Below are 13618 nucleotides of genomic sequence, written 5' to 3' on the forward strand. Positions count from 1 at the left end.
CTGAATTACGAACTTTCACTTTACATATTCGAAGACACATATTCGAAAATCGGCCATCAAGATTCCACAGCGATAGCGCTGTAGCGCGGGAAAACAACTGTTTTTGCCTGAGCCGACAATAACTAGAGAAGGGTACCCAACTTCTCTAGAGTGTCTTGGTTCTAACTGCACTGTCCGAAACGTTTACTAAACCCGTTTTATCGAAGCACCACATAACTCAAAGATATATAAATGAACAACAAACAGCTTTTATCAGGTGCAAACAGTTTATTAGGGATCTGAAGAATCGATCTTTTACCAGTTTGAGTTTTATAACAGGAGGAGCTGAGTTTAATTAACAGTGGCTTTTCTATTGATGAGTATATATTTGTTTTGGTTCCATATAATATGAGCGTAATAAGCGGCTGAGTTTATTAACAGGTCATTTGAATAAGTATCAAGTATTGTATTAGAAAAACAACAATAAGTGGATTTTTTACTTTTATATTAATACATTTCCTTTTGTAAAGATAGCCTCATGAAATCTCCTGCTGTGAAGCTCATTTGAAATACATAAATAAATAAATAAATAAAATAAAAATAAAAATAATTGAGAGGTTTTAACTGTCTCCCAAAACGGTTTGTTTAAGTTTTTTAAAGCTCTTGCTGAGCTCGCAGTCTACTTTGTTTTCTGTTGCACTCACTCCTGCTAACTCATTTTTTTCCTTTTTAACTTCATTATTTAGCATAATTTTATTTGCACTTGCGCCATATGCAATTCAAAATCAAAATTAATTTTTTTTTATTTAATTTAACAAAATTTAGAATTCCCGATGCAATGTTAAGTTCAGCATACATTTTTATATTTTTTCACACTTTTCTCAGTACATCATGTAACTGTTCAATTTTCTTAGTAAGATGAATAGCAAAATTGTTCCTGTATTTTTATTATTAACATTTTAAGTGTTAACTTTGTAGAAACATTAGGATTTTTTTTAAGCCGGAGAGATGAAAAATTAGCAACCGCCTTCGCCGAAAATCGAACCACGGATCTCTGGAATACCGGCCCAGCGTGCAAAACCACTACACCACGAAAAGGAAAGTGGGAGAAATACCTTATATACTCCCCTTTTTAAAGGGCGACTGGAGTTTTAGGGGACCCAATCGCCGAATCCTGGGTGTGAAGAGTCATCATTCGCAACCCTTTTAGTCCGGGCGCAACTGTAGAGACATTAGGTATATATTTTTGGAAGCAGGAAAGATGAAAAATAGCAACCGCCTTCGCCGGGAATCGAACCACGGACCACTGGAATACCGGCCCAGTGTGCAGAACAACTACACCACGAAGACACGCTAGGAAGGCGGGAGAAATACCTTATATACTCCCCTTTTTAAAGAGCGACTGGGATTTTCAGGGGACCCAATCGCTAAATCCCGGGTGTGGAGAGTCATCATCCACAACCCTTTTAGTTCGGGTGCCACTGTAGAGAGATTTGTATTTTTGGAAGCCGGCAAGATGAAAAATTAGCACATTGCCTTCGCTGGGAATCGAACCACGGACCTCTGGAATACCGGCCCAGTGTGCAGAACAACTACACCAGGAAGACACGCTAGGAAAGTGGGAGAAATACCTTATATACTCCCCTTTTTAAAAGGCGCCTGGGGCTTTTAGGGGACCCAATCGCCAAATCCTGGGTGAGGAGAATCCAACACCCTTTTAGTTCGGGCGTCACTGTAGAGACATTAGGATTTTTTTGGAAGCAGGCAAGATGAAAAATATGCAACCGCCTTCGCTGGGAATCGAACCACGGACCTCTGGAATACCGGCCAGCGTGCAGAACCACTACACAACGAAGGCACGCTAAAAAAGTGGGAGAAATACCTTATACTTTATTTATTAAATGTCAAGATTTTTGCATTTACGCCACATAAAATTTAATTCAAGAGAACCGAGCAGAAAAAACAGCATATGTTTAGAATAGCATATGCATTAAAAGCAGCATATGTTTAGAATTTTGGATAGACAGTCTCGCGAGCTGGAGATAAAAATGTTTTAGTGCATACAGTGTTGCCACTGCTTTCTTTCAGATCATTTAGTTTGTTAATCAAAAATTTATTAAAATTTTACAAAATACGAAATAGATAATGAAACAAATTTGAAATTCAAAATTCAGGCTTCTTCCAAGAGCACATGTTCGGATAGGGGACTACGACATTCAAACTTTGATAACTCTAGATACCGTCGTTTTTTCACATTGCAAAAAACATTCATTCGTTTATGCAGACTCTTCATTAATTAATTTCTTTAACAAGGCGATAATATTTGGTGAAGATAATAGTTTTAATAAATAATAAAAGGCGATAATATATTTACAAAAGTGATAATATTTGGTGGCAATATTTTGAAAAGCGGAAAACCATTTATAGTGATTCGATGGAAGATCACGTTTCGAGACTGATAGCTCATTTGAGCTAACGCCCCTTTTGGGATAATAACTACTTTTAAGAGTATAAATATTGCTAAATACTTAAAAAACAGGGTAATTGCATTTTGATATATAATTATTAGAGAATAGTGATAATCTGCTTTTTGTGTTTCGTGTTAATATTTGGTGCACTGACAGCTCATTACAATAACTTCACATTCAACTCATGAACCTCCGCAGATAGAGAAATATAATGATTTGCTCCACGTCAAACTTTCTCTACTTGCAACAAAAAGGTAAATTAATTATTGCTCTAAATATTATGAATTAGCAGAATTATACATCGGAAGTTGCATGTTATTATGGTCATTATTATTTCAGTTATCGCTCTGTTTATTGTCTCATTTTTTATTTTTGATTATGCTGGTCATGTTTATTATATCACATTAAATGTATACATCCTTTTTGATAGAATTGTTAATATGATGGGAAAAAAAGATATTAATTTAAAATTTAAAATCTAATTGTCCCAAAATACACTCCTCGATATTGAAAATGCAACACCAAGAAGGAGTGATCAAAAAGTGATGAAATTTGGAAAAGAGACAGAGACTGCAAGCAACAATAAGTGATCTTTATTTCAAAATGATAGTCAGAATACAGAGCGAGAACGGCGTCGGCTCATTAGGATGTAAGACTACCGTGGACAGCGATGCACGAAGAAACACGTCTAGGTCTAGTCAATAAGAGTGCGGATGGTGTCCTGAGGGATAGCTCTCCATTCCCTTTAAACCATTTGTCACAGTTTGTCTTTTGAACTAGGCAGGGGCAGAGTCTGCAAACGGCGTCCAATCACATCCCACGCATGTTCAATTGGTGGCAGGTCAGGAGAGTACGGTGGCAAGGGAAGCATATGTATATCTTTGCAGAGCATGTTGGCGGATGCGAGCACTGTGTGGTCGGGCGTTATCCTGCTGAAAAATTGCATTAGGCAGCCAGTGAAGGTAGGGGATTGCCACCGGCCGCAGTACATTATCCAAGTATCATTGGGCCGTCATAGTGCCCTGAATACTAACTAACGATGACTTGGAATCGTAGGCAACAGCGCTCCAAACCATTTTGCCATGTTGTCGCGCGGCGGGGTGTTCCACAGTTACTGCCGGATTAGATCTGTCTCCACGTCGACGCCACACACGTATGCGGCGACTGTCACTGGATAAACAGAAGCGTGACTCTTCTGAGAACACAACGTTTCGCCATTCTGTCATCCACATCGCTCCAGTCCGGCACCATTCTAAACGTTGGCGTCTATGCTGTGGGGCAATGGCAGGTTTCTTAACGGACGCCGTGAGTGCGGCCCACGATCAACCAACCGACGGGAAATGGTTCTGGTCGATACGGGAACATCCAGGGTATTTTGCACATGCTGCAGAATCGCGGTACAAGTAACTTGCGGGACCGCCACAGCTTGTCGGCGGATGCGTCGATCCACGCGTGCTGACGTCACGCTGGCAGAACCTGCACCCCTCCTTCTTCCCACATTTCCTTATTCCAACCATGTTCGCCATAGCCGATGCGCCGTGCTCGCATCCATTTGGGTATCAGTTGCGATTTGACGTAAGGACCAAGCCACGGCGGCCTGGCATTTTCCTTTATTACACGTATCCTCCGGCACAAAAACAAACTTTCTTCGATAATTCGTCTGGCAGACATAACGACACGAATATTGCCCATTCTGCACGTTCCTTCCCTTATATCTTACTTTACGTGCGTCGGAGAGCTGCGCATTTCACATCATTCGCATAACTCAGTGCCGTGCGTCTACTCTAAAATTTGCATACATTTCTGACCACTCTTTCTTCGTGTTGCATTTTCAATGTCGAGCAGTGTAATTATTAATAACTGTTTGTAACAAGTCGTAATGTGTACTGTCTTTTGAATCTTTGCTATCTTTCCAGCTTTATCCTGTAATGAAAAGAAAAGGAGAAAAAGAGACATAACAGCAGACATATGTAAGTTTTTAATATTTGCCCTAGCATTTTATAATTAAAATTTTTATTTTTACAATTTCAAGATGAAAGTAATTATTGTTTTCTAATCTAGACAATGATTTTGATTCATTTGAAACATTTCAAAAAACTTCAAAAATAAACAAATAATAATTAAATTTGAAAGGCCAGATATTAATGGTTACCTAAAAGGGTTTATTAAGGTTTTTTGCGCTCTCCTTGAGCTCGCAGTGTGCCAGTCTGCTCTTGAAATCACTCCTGCTAACCCTAATTTTTGTCTTTTTACCTTGATAATTGAACAACATTTTCTTCGTGCTTACACCACATGCAGTTCAACAACAAATTATAAAACTTTTAAAAGCTGCATAGGCAGCATATATTTAGAATTTTCGATGCAGAGCGAAGTGTTGGCATGCATTTTTATATTTTTTCAGTGTTTCTCCAATTCATCATATTGTTACAAATTTTATATATTGATAGCTAATTTTAGTAGAATTATAATTAAAATTGTTGTATTTCCTCGTGCAATGCAGCGCGAGACAAATTTTAAGAGATGGCTGTGCCGGAAAAGTAAGAATACAAGCGCACGTGCATTTAGCTTTGTGTAATTTATATTGAAATTGAATAAATGTAATTGACTAATGTGCTGGGTGTAACCGTAATTTCACACTCTTAGTGCTTTCCAGAAATCTCGAGAAGCAGAAATTACTAGAAATTCTGGCGACTATAAAAAGCTATAAAAAGCTATGAAAACTATAAAAAGCCAGACAGAGAGCATCTCAGCTCAGTGTTTATTTAGTTGTTTAATTACTATTGCTGCGAGTTGTAGTTCCGCGTGAGCTAAGATAAATCCGAGTTAACTTTCTCTTTGATACGCATTGCATTGCATTGTATTTGAACGTTTTTAGTAGTCTAAAGTATACCTACTAATTATACTGTGTGATATTGGAAACACTTGTACGAGTATCTCTAAAAATTCGAGAGTTTTGAGCTATTTCTTTTGATGAGAATAAATTTTATTAACCTATTATCGGACTTGTGCATTCAATCTATAATGAGCCTATGCGCACGCAACACGTTTTGGTGTCAGAAGTGGGATTGAATGATAGTGACAAGAACGCTGGAAGAACAATTAAGAAGGCTGGTGACTGCCTTTGCTACATTCCAAGAAAATATGGAAGCTAGGCAAGCATCCTTTAAAATAGAGATGAAAGCGGTTCAAGATTTTGTTAAAGATTAGATGGAAGCCGGCTAAAAATCCATTAAAGAAAAGATTGAAGCAGGTCAGGAGGAAGTGAAAAGAGAAATTAGCTGCATAATAGAAAAAAAATTTGAGGTTATGGAAGGCAGAATTAACGCTGTTGAAAATAAAGTTGAACACATTGAAGAAAGAGTTTGTTCTGTAAAAGAACAAACAGAAAACAGAGTTTCTGCTGTGGAGCAACAAATCGGAGGAAGAGTTCTGGCGTCCAATAAACAAATTGATGCTAGGGTTACTGGTGCCGTCGCCAAAGACGTTTACACCTCAAAGGAGCGTGTAGCTATAGTAGGAAGCCATTCTGACGATTTGAAATTTTTACCCATGCCTGCTCGTCCCCCTCTGAAGCTATCCACATATGATGGGAAGATATCTTGACAAGTGTATAAAATACAGCTTTCTATAGTGACGCAGGCGAATATATGGGATTCTCAAGCTAAGCCCTGTCATCTTGCCGCTTCTCTGAGAGCAGATGCAGCGGCTATCTTTCAGACTCTTCCCAAAAGCCAAAGCCTAGACTTCGAAGCTCTATTTGGCGCGTTGATTTTAGTGAGAAGTGTTTAAAAAATTACAGCAGGCTTCAATTAATATCCCGTCAACAGAAGGTCATGGAGATACTCCAGGAGCTCGCAAAGGATGCTTCATGGCAGTCTCACTTCGCCTTTTCTGAGTGTCCGACAGAAACAAGGAAAATCTTGAGCCTGCAGTACTTCGTCTATGGCATTCGGGATCCGGAAATACAGAAGGCTCAACAATTTACGCAACCCGGGTATGATCGCGTTAGTTATGCATACCCAACGCGACTCCGTTTTTTCGCCGTTTCTCTCCAACCTTTTTTCTTAAAATGGCTGATTATTCTTGTAACTGTTCTCAAGGTCATAACCTTAGAAGGAAAGAATAGGGGAAAGATTTTTAAAAATAAATATCTTGAAATCACCACTCACATTCAGCGCGAGCATTTCTGTTACAATTCTGAGTACTGGTAGACGCACTGAAATCGCTCTCTCATTCTGGCGCGTTTTCGAAGTTATGATGAAGAAATGTGACATTTAAGAAGTTTACTTGATGCTGTTTCTTCTGGTGAAGAAAGTCTTAAGGAAGGTAAGGAGTTTTCCGGTAATGAAAAGGTGAATGATGAAGAAATTTACAGTGAACACGACTTCGACTGAAATAGAGTCTGATTTAGAAAGCGGTCTTTCTGATTCAAATGAAAGTGATTATTTTATACGAAAGGATAATGTAACAAAATAAAGTAAAATGAAATTCCGTGGAAATATTAGAATTTCCGCTAAAAATATAATTTCGAAACTCCCTGGAAATACATGCGTTTCGAAAAATGTCGCTTCTACTCTGAAAGCTTGGAACTTACTTTTATATTCTGATTTGATAAAGAAACTAGTGCAATGTGCTAATATTTTTATTGGTTCGATTAAAAAGAACGTTTCTCGAGAAAGAGGTGCAAGAGAGACTAATGAGGGTGACATTAAAGCTTTTATTGGATTGCTGTATAACATTGTTTGTATGAATCATCCCATGTATATATACGAGATCTTTGGGCAACAGACGGCACTGGAATTGAAATATTCCGTACAACTAAGTCATCAACACGTTATTATTTTTTATTGAGACGCCTTCACTTTGATGATGCGAAAACCCGCCAGAGCGGGAAAGAATTCGATAAACTAGCTCCAATACGTGATTGTTTTGAAGTGTTTGTAGAAAATTTCGAAAAATCGTACAACGGGGGGAAATACTTCACACTAGACGAAAAATTGAAACTTTTCAGTGGTCGATGCCCATTTCGGCAATATATGGAAAAAAAAAAAAAAAAAAAAATCCAAATATGGAATCAAGATTTTTGCGCTGATCGATTCCAAAATTTTCTACACTTGGAAATTAGAAATTTACGCACGTTAGCAGCCAAAAGGTCCGTTTCAGGTGGATAACTCTCCTAGTAGTGTGGTAAAAAGATTAATAGCACCTCTTTACAAGTCAGGGAGGAATTTAACACTGGACAAATAGTATATGTCTTTTAGCGATCACCGGACTACATTTGTTAAAAGACGCGCTCGGATGAAGACAAAGGAGAACAGGCGGTGATGCGGCTCGAGGGGAGTAGAAACCAGACAGGCGTAGACTTTATAGCTCCTATTGTTTCGATTCGGAAATGTTGTAATATTCCCAGGCTCGCACAACTAATGTAAAATAAATTCAAGTGTGAATATGGACGATTGGCATCTTATTTTAGGAGGTTTTTATCATGCATTTTAATATATTTATAGTGAAACCACTAAACTGAAGACCCACTGTCTCAGCACGCATATGAACTAAAAATTGTCAATCTTATTCCATCGACGAATCACGAGGCTTGAGTGAATGTTTCCTTATCGGAACTTACAACTTGTCAGTTTCTCATCCGAAATAGTCGATTCATTTCCTAAAATGGAAAATAAAGGCACAGATCAAGGCACTGGAAATATAGCATGTGTAGAGGTAAAAGCTCCTCCTTTCTGGCGAGCAAATCCACAAAATCTGGATTTGGCAGATAGAAAGCCAGTTCGCGTTGGCCGGTGTTACAGTAGAGTGCACAAAATTCCACCACGTAGTTTCAGCTTTACAACCTGAAGAGTTAGCTGTCGTGGGAGAAATTATTTTTAAACTACCAGCCAAGGCTCCATATGCGGCTATCGAAATCCATCTCTCCACGCAGTATGCCGACACCGAGGAACAGCGGCTCAAAACCCTCATTTCCGGAATACAGCTGGGCGACAAAAAACCATCACACCTCTTACTGGAGGTGCGAAGTAAGGCTAGCTCACGAATGACTGAAGATCTTCTTGGATCACTTTTCCTGTAGCGACTGCCAACACATGCGCAACAGATTTTACGACTCATTAGATTTCCAACGACTCATTAGACAAGCTCGCCGAGATGGCTGATGGTATCATGGCAGCCACCGGAAACGTTTCATCAGTGTTTAAAGTAAAAACGGAAGACTCTGCTGTAAAAGAATTATTAACTAATATTTCATCTCGTCTTTCTCGGATTGAAACACATTCCAGATCGCGTTCAACCGAACGAAAACAGCAGACCATAAAATGCCGTCATTAAGCCGCCAACGACGAGGTAATACAGATCATTGCTGGTACCATCAGCGTTTCAAAGAAAACGTTACCAATTATATAAAACCCTGTACCTTTCAGGCGGAAAAGTAGTGCCGCCGTGACTATTTATCGTTTATAACTCTCAGATAAATTCACAGCGTCAAAGTATCTGATTGATACGGGAGCAGATATCTCGGTAGTTCCGCTTACGGAAACGAAGCGCAATCAGCCACCCACCAAGAGTCAACGGTTTGCTTCAAGTGGGACTCCAATACCTACTTTTGGCCAAACACTCATTAAACTGGACTTAAGTAGGGAATTTAATTGGCCGTTTGTCATCGCTGCGGTCTCTCAACCTATTATTACGGCTCACGTTTCTCGTCACTTTGGATTACTGGTTGGCATCCGACAACGATGTTTTGTGGACCACTTAACTGCGTTCCAAAGGAACTATGATTACAAAAGTTATAACTCGCATCAAAGCAGTAAGTGGGGATACTAAGTTTCACCAACTGCTCGCCGAATTTCCTGCGCTTACGGAAGCTAGCTCAACGCCACGGAAAATTAAACACGACATTACTCACTGTATTGAGACTAGAAACTCACCTGTGATTTCCCGGCGGCGCAGGCTTTCAGACGATAAGCTTAAAGCAACCATACAACAATTTCAGTACCTGGTTGAAACCGAAATTAGCAGACCCTCCAAAAGCTGCTGGGTATCTCCTCTACACATGGTTACCAAAAGGAATGGAGACTGGCGACCATGTGGGGATTATAGGAAATTATATAGTGTCACCATCCCAGAACGGTATCCAATTCCTCATATACAGGCATGTCTTCAAGTGTTAGATGGGGAGCGGATATTTTCAACCCTTGATCTGAGAAAAGCTTATCAAATTCCTGTGCTAGAAGAAGATATGCCCAACACAGCTGTTTCTACACGATTGAGTCTCTTCGAGTATTTGTTCATGCTATTCGGAGTATCAAATGCTGCGGCTACATTCCAGAGGTTTATTTATCACGTTCTCAGCAAAATGGAGTTTTGTGTACCGTACTTTGATGATGTATTGTTAGCATCTGAAAATGACATCGAACACATGCAGCATCTTAAGATTGTGTTCCAGCGATTTATGGATTATGGTATGGTACTAAATGCAGCTAAATGTGTCTTGGGTAAATCTACTTTGAAATTTCTAGGATATATGACAACTCCCGAGGGTATCACTCCATTGCCAGAGAAAGTTTTAGCAATTGGGAATTTCCGAAAACCAGAAACTGAAAGAACTTCGGCGTTTTCTGGCTATGTGCAATTTTCAACTCCGTTTTATTCCGCACGGAGCAAAAACTTAAGCAATACTTAATACATACCTAACGAGAGCGACGGAGAAGATCAAAGACCAATCGCATGTACCGGAAATAACCATAAATGCATTTGAGAAATGTAAGAAAGACCTGTCAGACTCCACGACCTTGTACCATCCATTATCGGATGCCCCATTCGCAATTGTAGTTGATGCTTCTGACACAGCTATGTGTGCAGCTCTTCACCAACAAGTTGAAAATCGAAGGCAACCTCTTGCATTTTACTCATAAAACTATATCCTATATAACAGAAATACAGTGCTTATGATAGGGAGCTCCTTGCATCGTATACTACCATAAGGAATTTTCGACATATGGTCGTAGGTCGTAACTTCATTTTATTCACCGACCACAAACCGCTTACATTTCCATTTAGGCAAAAAGAAGATAAATGCTCCCCACAACTAAGACAACTGTATTTTATCAGCCAATTTACGACTTAATATTCGCTGCTTAAAAGGTTCGGACAATGTAGTAGATCTGTCGCGATTTCTACTACTTTTAGCATATTCTACTACTATAGCTACTATTAGCATGCCGTCTGCTATCGACTTCTACCAGCTTGCCAAGGAGCAGGAAAATGATGCCGAATTTCAAAATATTTTATCAGGAATTTCCAATACCTCATTAGTGCTGCAGTCCTTCCGAATCGGTCAGCCTCCAGTTATGCTGCACTGTGATCTGTCCTTGGTCTCATTCGCCATTTCGTTCCACAGTCATTTCGTCGAGCAGTATTTAGCAGCCTTCACTCCCTCTCACACTCAGGAGTTAAAGCCTCAGTGAAGCTGATCGACAAGAGATATGTTTGGCCTTCATTGAAAGCGTTACATGTAAGACCGAAGAAACGCAGCCGAGGCAAGCTGCAGAGTTACAATGTAGAAGCTACCAGATACATAACTGTATTTCGAAGTTCGGAGTGCCTCTTCAGTTACATTCCGATCAAGAAACTAATTTTGCATAGACTGTAATAAAATAACTCAGCAAGCTACTCGGCATTCACAAAACCGAAAGGACACGTTTACATCCGCAATCAGACGACATCGTAGAGACATTGTAATTGAGCATCCTTAATAACCTTTCGATGGAAGTTTCCAGAAAACAACAGGACTGGCACAAGAAGTTACACTGTTTTTACTGGCTTATCGCAGTGCTGTCCACTAGACCAGCGGTCGCCAAACGGTGGTCCTTGAAAACGTTTTGATGGTCCGCAGAAAAAAGTGGGATATTATTTACATTTTTATGAAGCTTCAGTTTAAAAAATGACGAGTAACAAAACCTATTATGTAATATGGATTATACTTTTTTAAAAAAACTTAGCTACTACTTTTAGGGTGTGTTCTGAAAGAGTTCTTCAGAAAAACCACGTACGAAGGAACACCCCAGCGCACAAAGAATAAGGCAGATGATTTAACCAAACAAGTCAATACCTTGCGACGGAATATGAGTGACAACAAATCAGCCCTAAGTGATGGAACTTCGGTGTTGAAGGCCATGCACGGAGGAATTGCAGAACACCCCAGCGCAAGAACAATAACAGTATTGCCTAGGAACTACGCAGGAAACAAATTCGTAGCAAGCTCAGGCAGCGGAATTTCAAAGATATAGAGAAGCTCCCTTTTAAAGCGCTTAAGATTTCTGCAATGAGTGGCAGCAGTAATCGACTATTCATCAGTGGGCATATTAATGGAGTTCCTTGCAATATGACTATCGACACGGAAAATAATGTTACCATCATCTAGAAAGATTTAACTCGACAATTTAAAGATGAACTCATTTGGACGCTTTCCGGCGTCACCCTTCAAACTGTGTCTGGTGACAAAATCAAATTTGATGGGAAGTTAAACATAAACATCACCTTTGAAAGTGCCACCTACCATCACATGGTATATATGGCAGATAACCCTTGCATGCGTGTATTGGACTTCCTAAGGAAATGCAACATCTTCTTGGACTTTAAAAACAACAAACTGCATTCAGCTTCTGAAGACATCACTATCCGTCATCGGAAGGGATCATCACATGGAAACGCCAAAGCCCTGTCTAGAAGATCTTGCCCAGAAAGCTGCCGGTATTGTTGTTATAGGGCGAAGCGAAATACGAGCTGCTTAATCCGGCCGCAAAACATATTACAACATCAACATCGGCTGATCGAGACTCATGAACTCACAAAGAAGTCAGGAAAGACCAGCTGGAAGAGGGCGACATTAAAGTCATATTTGATCTAATGGAGTCTTCAAACAGAAACCTAATTTCGTTTGTTTGTCCTACAACAAAACAATATTGATCTCTCCATAGCTCACTCCATATTTGAAACGGCGTCTTGTATCTGAAATTCGAATCTGATGATGACTTTCCGATTGTATATGATACTTCCAAGATCGCGGACGTTCTTAAGGAACTATACGTACTTAGTAGCCCTATAGAAGGCCACTTCGGAGTAGTGAAGACTTTATAGAGAATTCTAGAACGCTTCTGCTAAAGAAATGCAAAGGATGATGTGCAAACGTTGTGCCAGTTTTACGATGCTTGGGAGGGTTGGAAAGGATCTAAGAAGCGCAGCCGAGGCAAGATGCAACGTTACAGTGCAGGAGCAGCTTTTGAACGCATAAGAGATTCTGCGACCTCTGCCACGAACTGCTGATGGCAACAAATACATCCTGGTTGTCACTGATTACCTCATCAAGTGGCTCAAAGCATATCTTCTCTTCATGAAGAGGCTCTCACGGTGGCAGAGGTAATAGTACAACATCGGAATTTAAAATTCGGAGTGCATCTTCTGTTACATTCCAATCAAAGAAGAATTTTTGGATCAGGTGTAATTAAATAACTCTTACCCGTCATTTATAAAACCCAAGCGACACTTTTACATCCTTTTGTGAATAACTATTTTCCTAAGAGTTGGAAAGTCGCTAAAGTCATTCTCTTACCTAATCCAGGTAAAGATAAACCTGAGGGTTTTCGCCCTATTAGTCTTTTGCCTGGTTTAGGCAAAATCTACGAAAGAATTATTTTAAGAAAAATGGATCCTTATCTGGCCAAATTACCACCCGAACATTTCGTATTTAGAAAATCACTCTCCACGACAAAGCAGCTTGTCCGTCTTAATGAATTTATTGGATCAGCGCTTCACAATCATCAGAAGGTACCCTTACTCATGCTAGACGTGGCAATAGCCTTCCACCGCGTCTGGCATGAGGGACTGATATTCAAATTAATCTGCTTAGATTTTAACAGGGATCTTATACTACTCATTTACTCTTTTATCAAAAATCGGAAGTTCTTTGTAAATATAGGCAAAGATAATTCTGTTCAGAAAAGGCTAAACGCAGGAGTAGCTCAGGAGTCCATTTTGGGCCCAATCATGTATATTTTCTACTTGGCGGATTTTCCGCGTGTTTTCAATGATTTAAATGGCTTCGTAGGTTGCTTTGTTGATGTTACGGCCCTCGCCGTAAAGTCACTTAACGTAGAAAATGCCTT

At 39.7% G+C, this 13618-nt stretch overlaps 1 protein-coding gene across 1 annotated transcript in view; it reads left to right on the plus strand.

Annotated features, from left to right (window-relative positions):
* LOC118183538 (venom factor-like) overlaps positions 1-13618 on the plus strand; it is a 337533-nt gene that overhangs the window by 145762 nt on the left and 178153 nt on the right. Inside the window, exon 16 of the mRNA XM_085818275.1 lies at positions 4364-4417. Coding sequence (XP_085674401.1) covers positions 4364-4417 — 54 coding nt within the window. The remainder of the gene's footprint in view (positions 1-4363; positions 4418-13618) is intronic.

Source organism: Stegodyphus dumicola, chromosome 6 (assembly GCF_044657685.1).
Source record: "Stegodyphus dumicola isolate Sdum_Otavi_A_Nest chromosome 6, ASM4465768v1".
NCBI classification, from domain to species: domain Eukaryota; kingdom Metazoa; phylum Arthropoda; class Arachnida; order Araneae; family Eresidae; genus Stegodyphus; species Stegodyphus dumicola.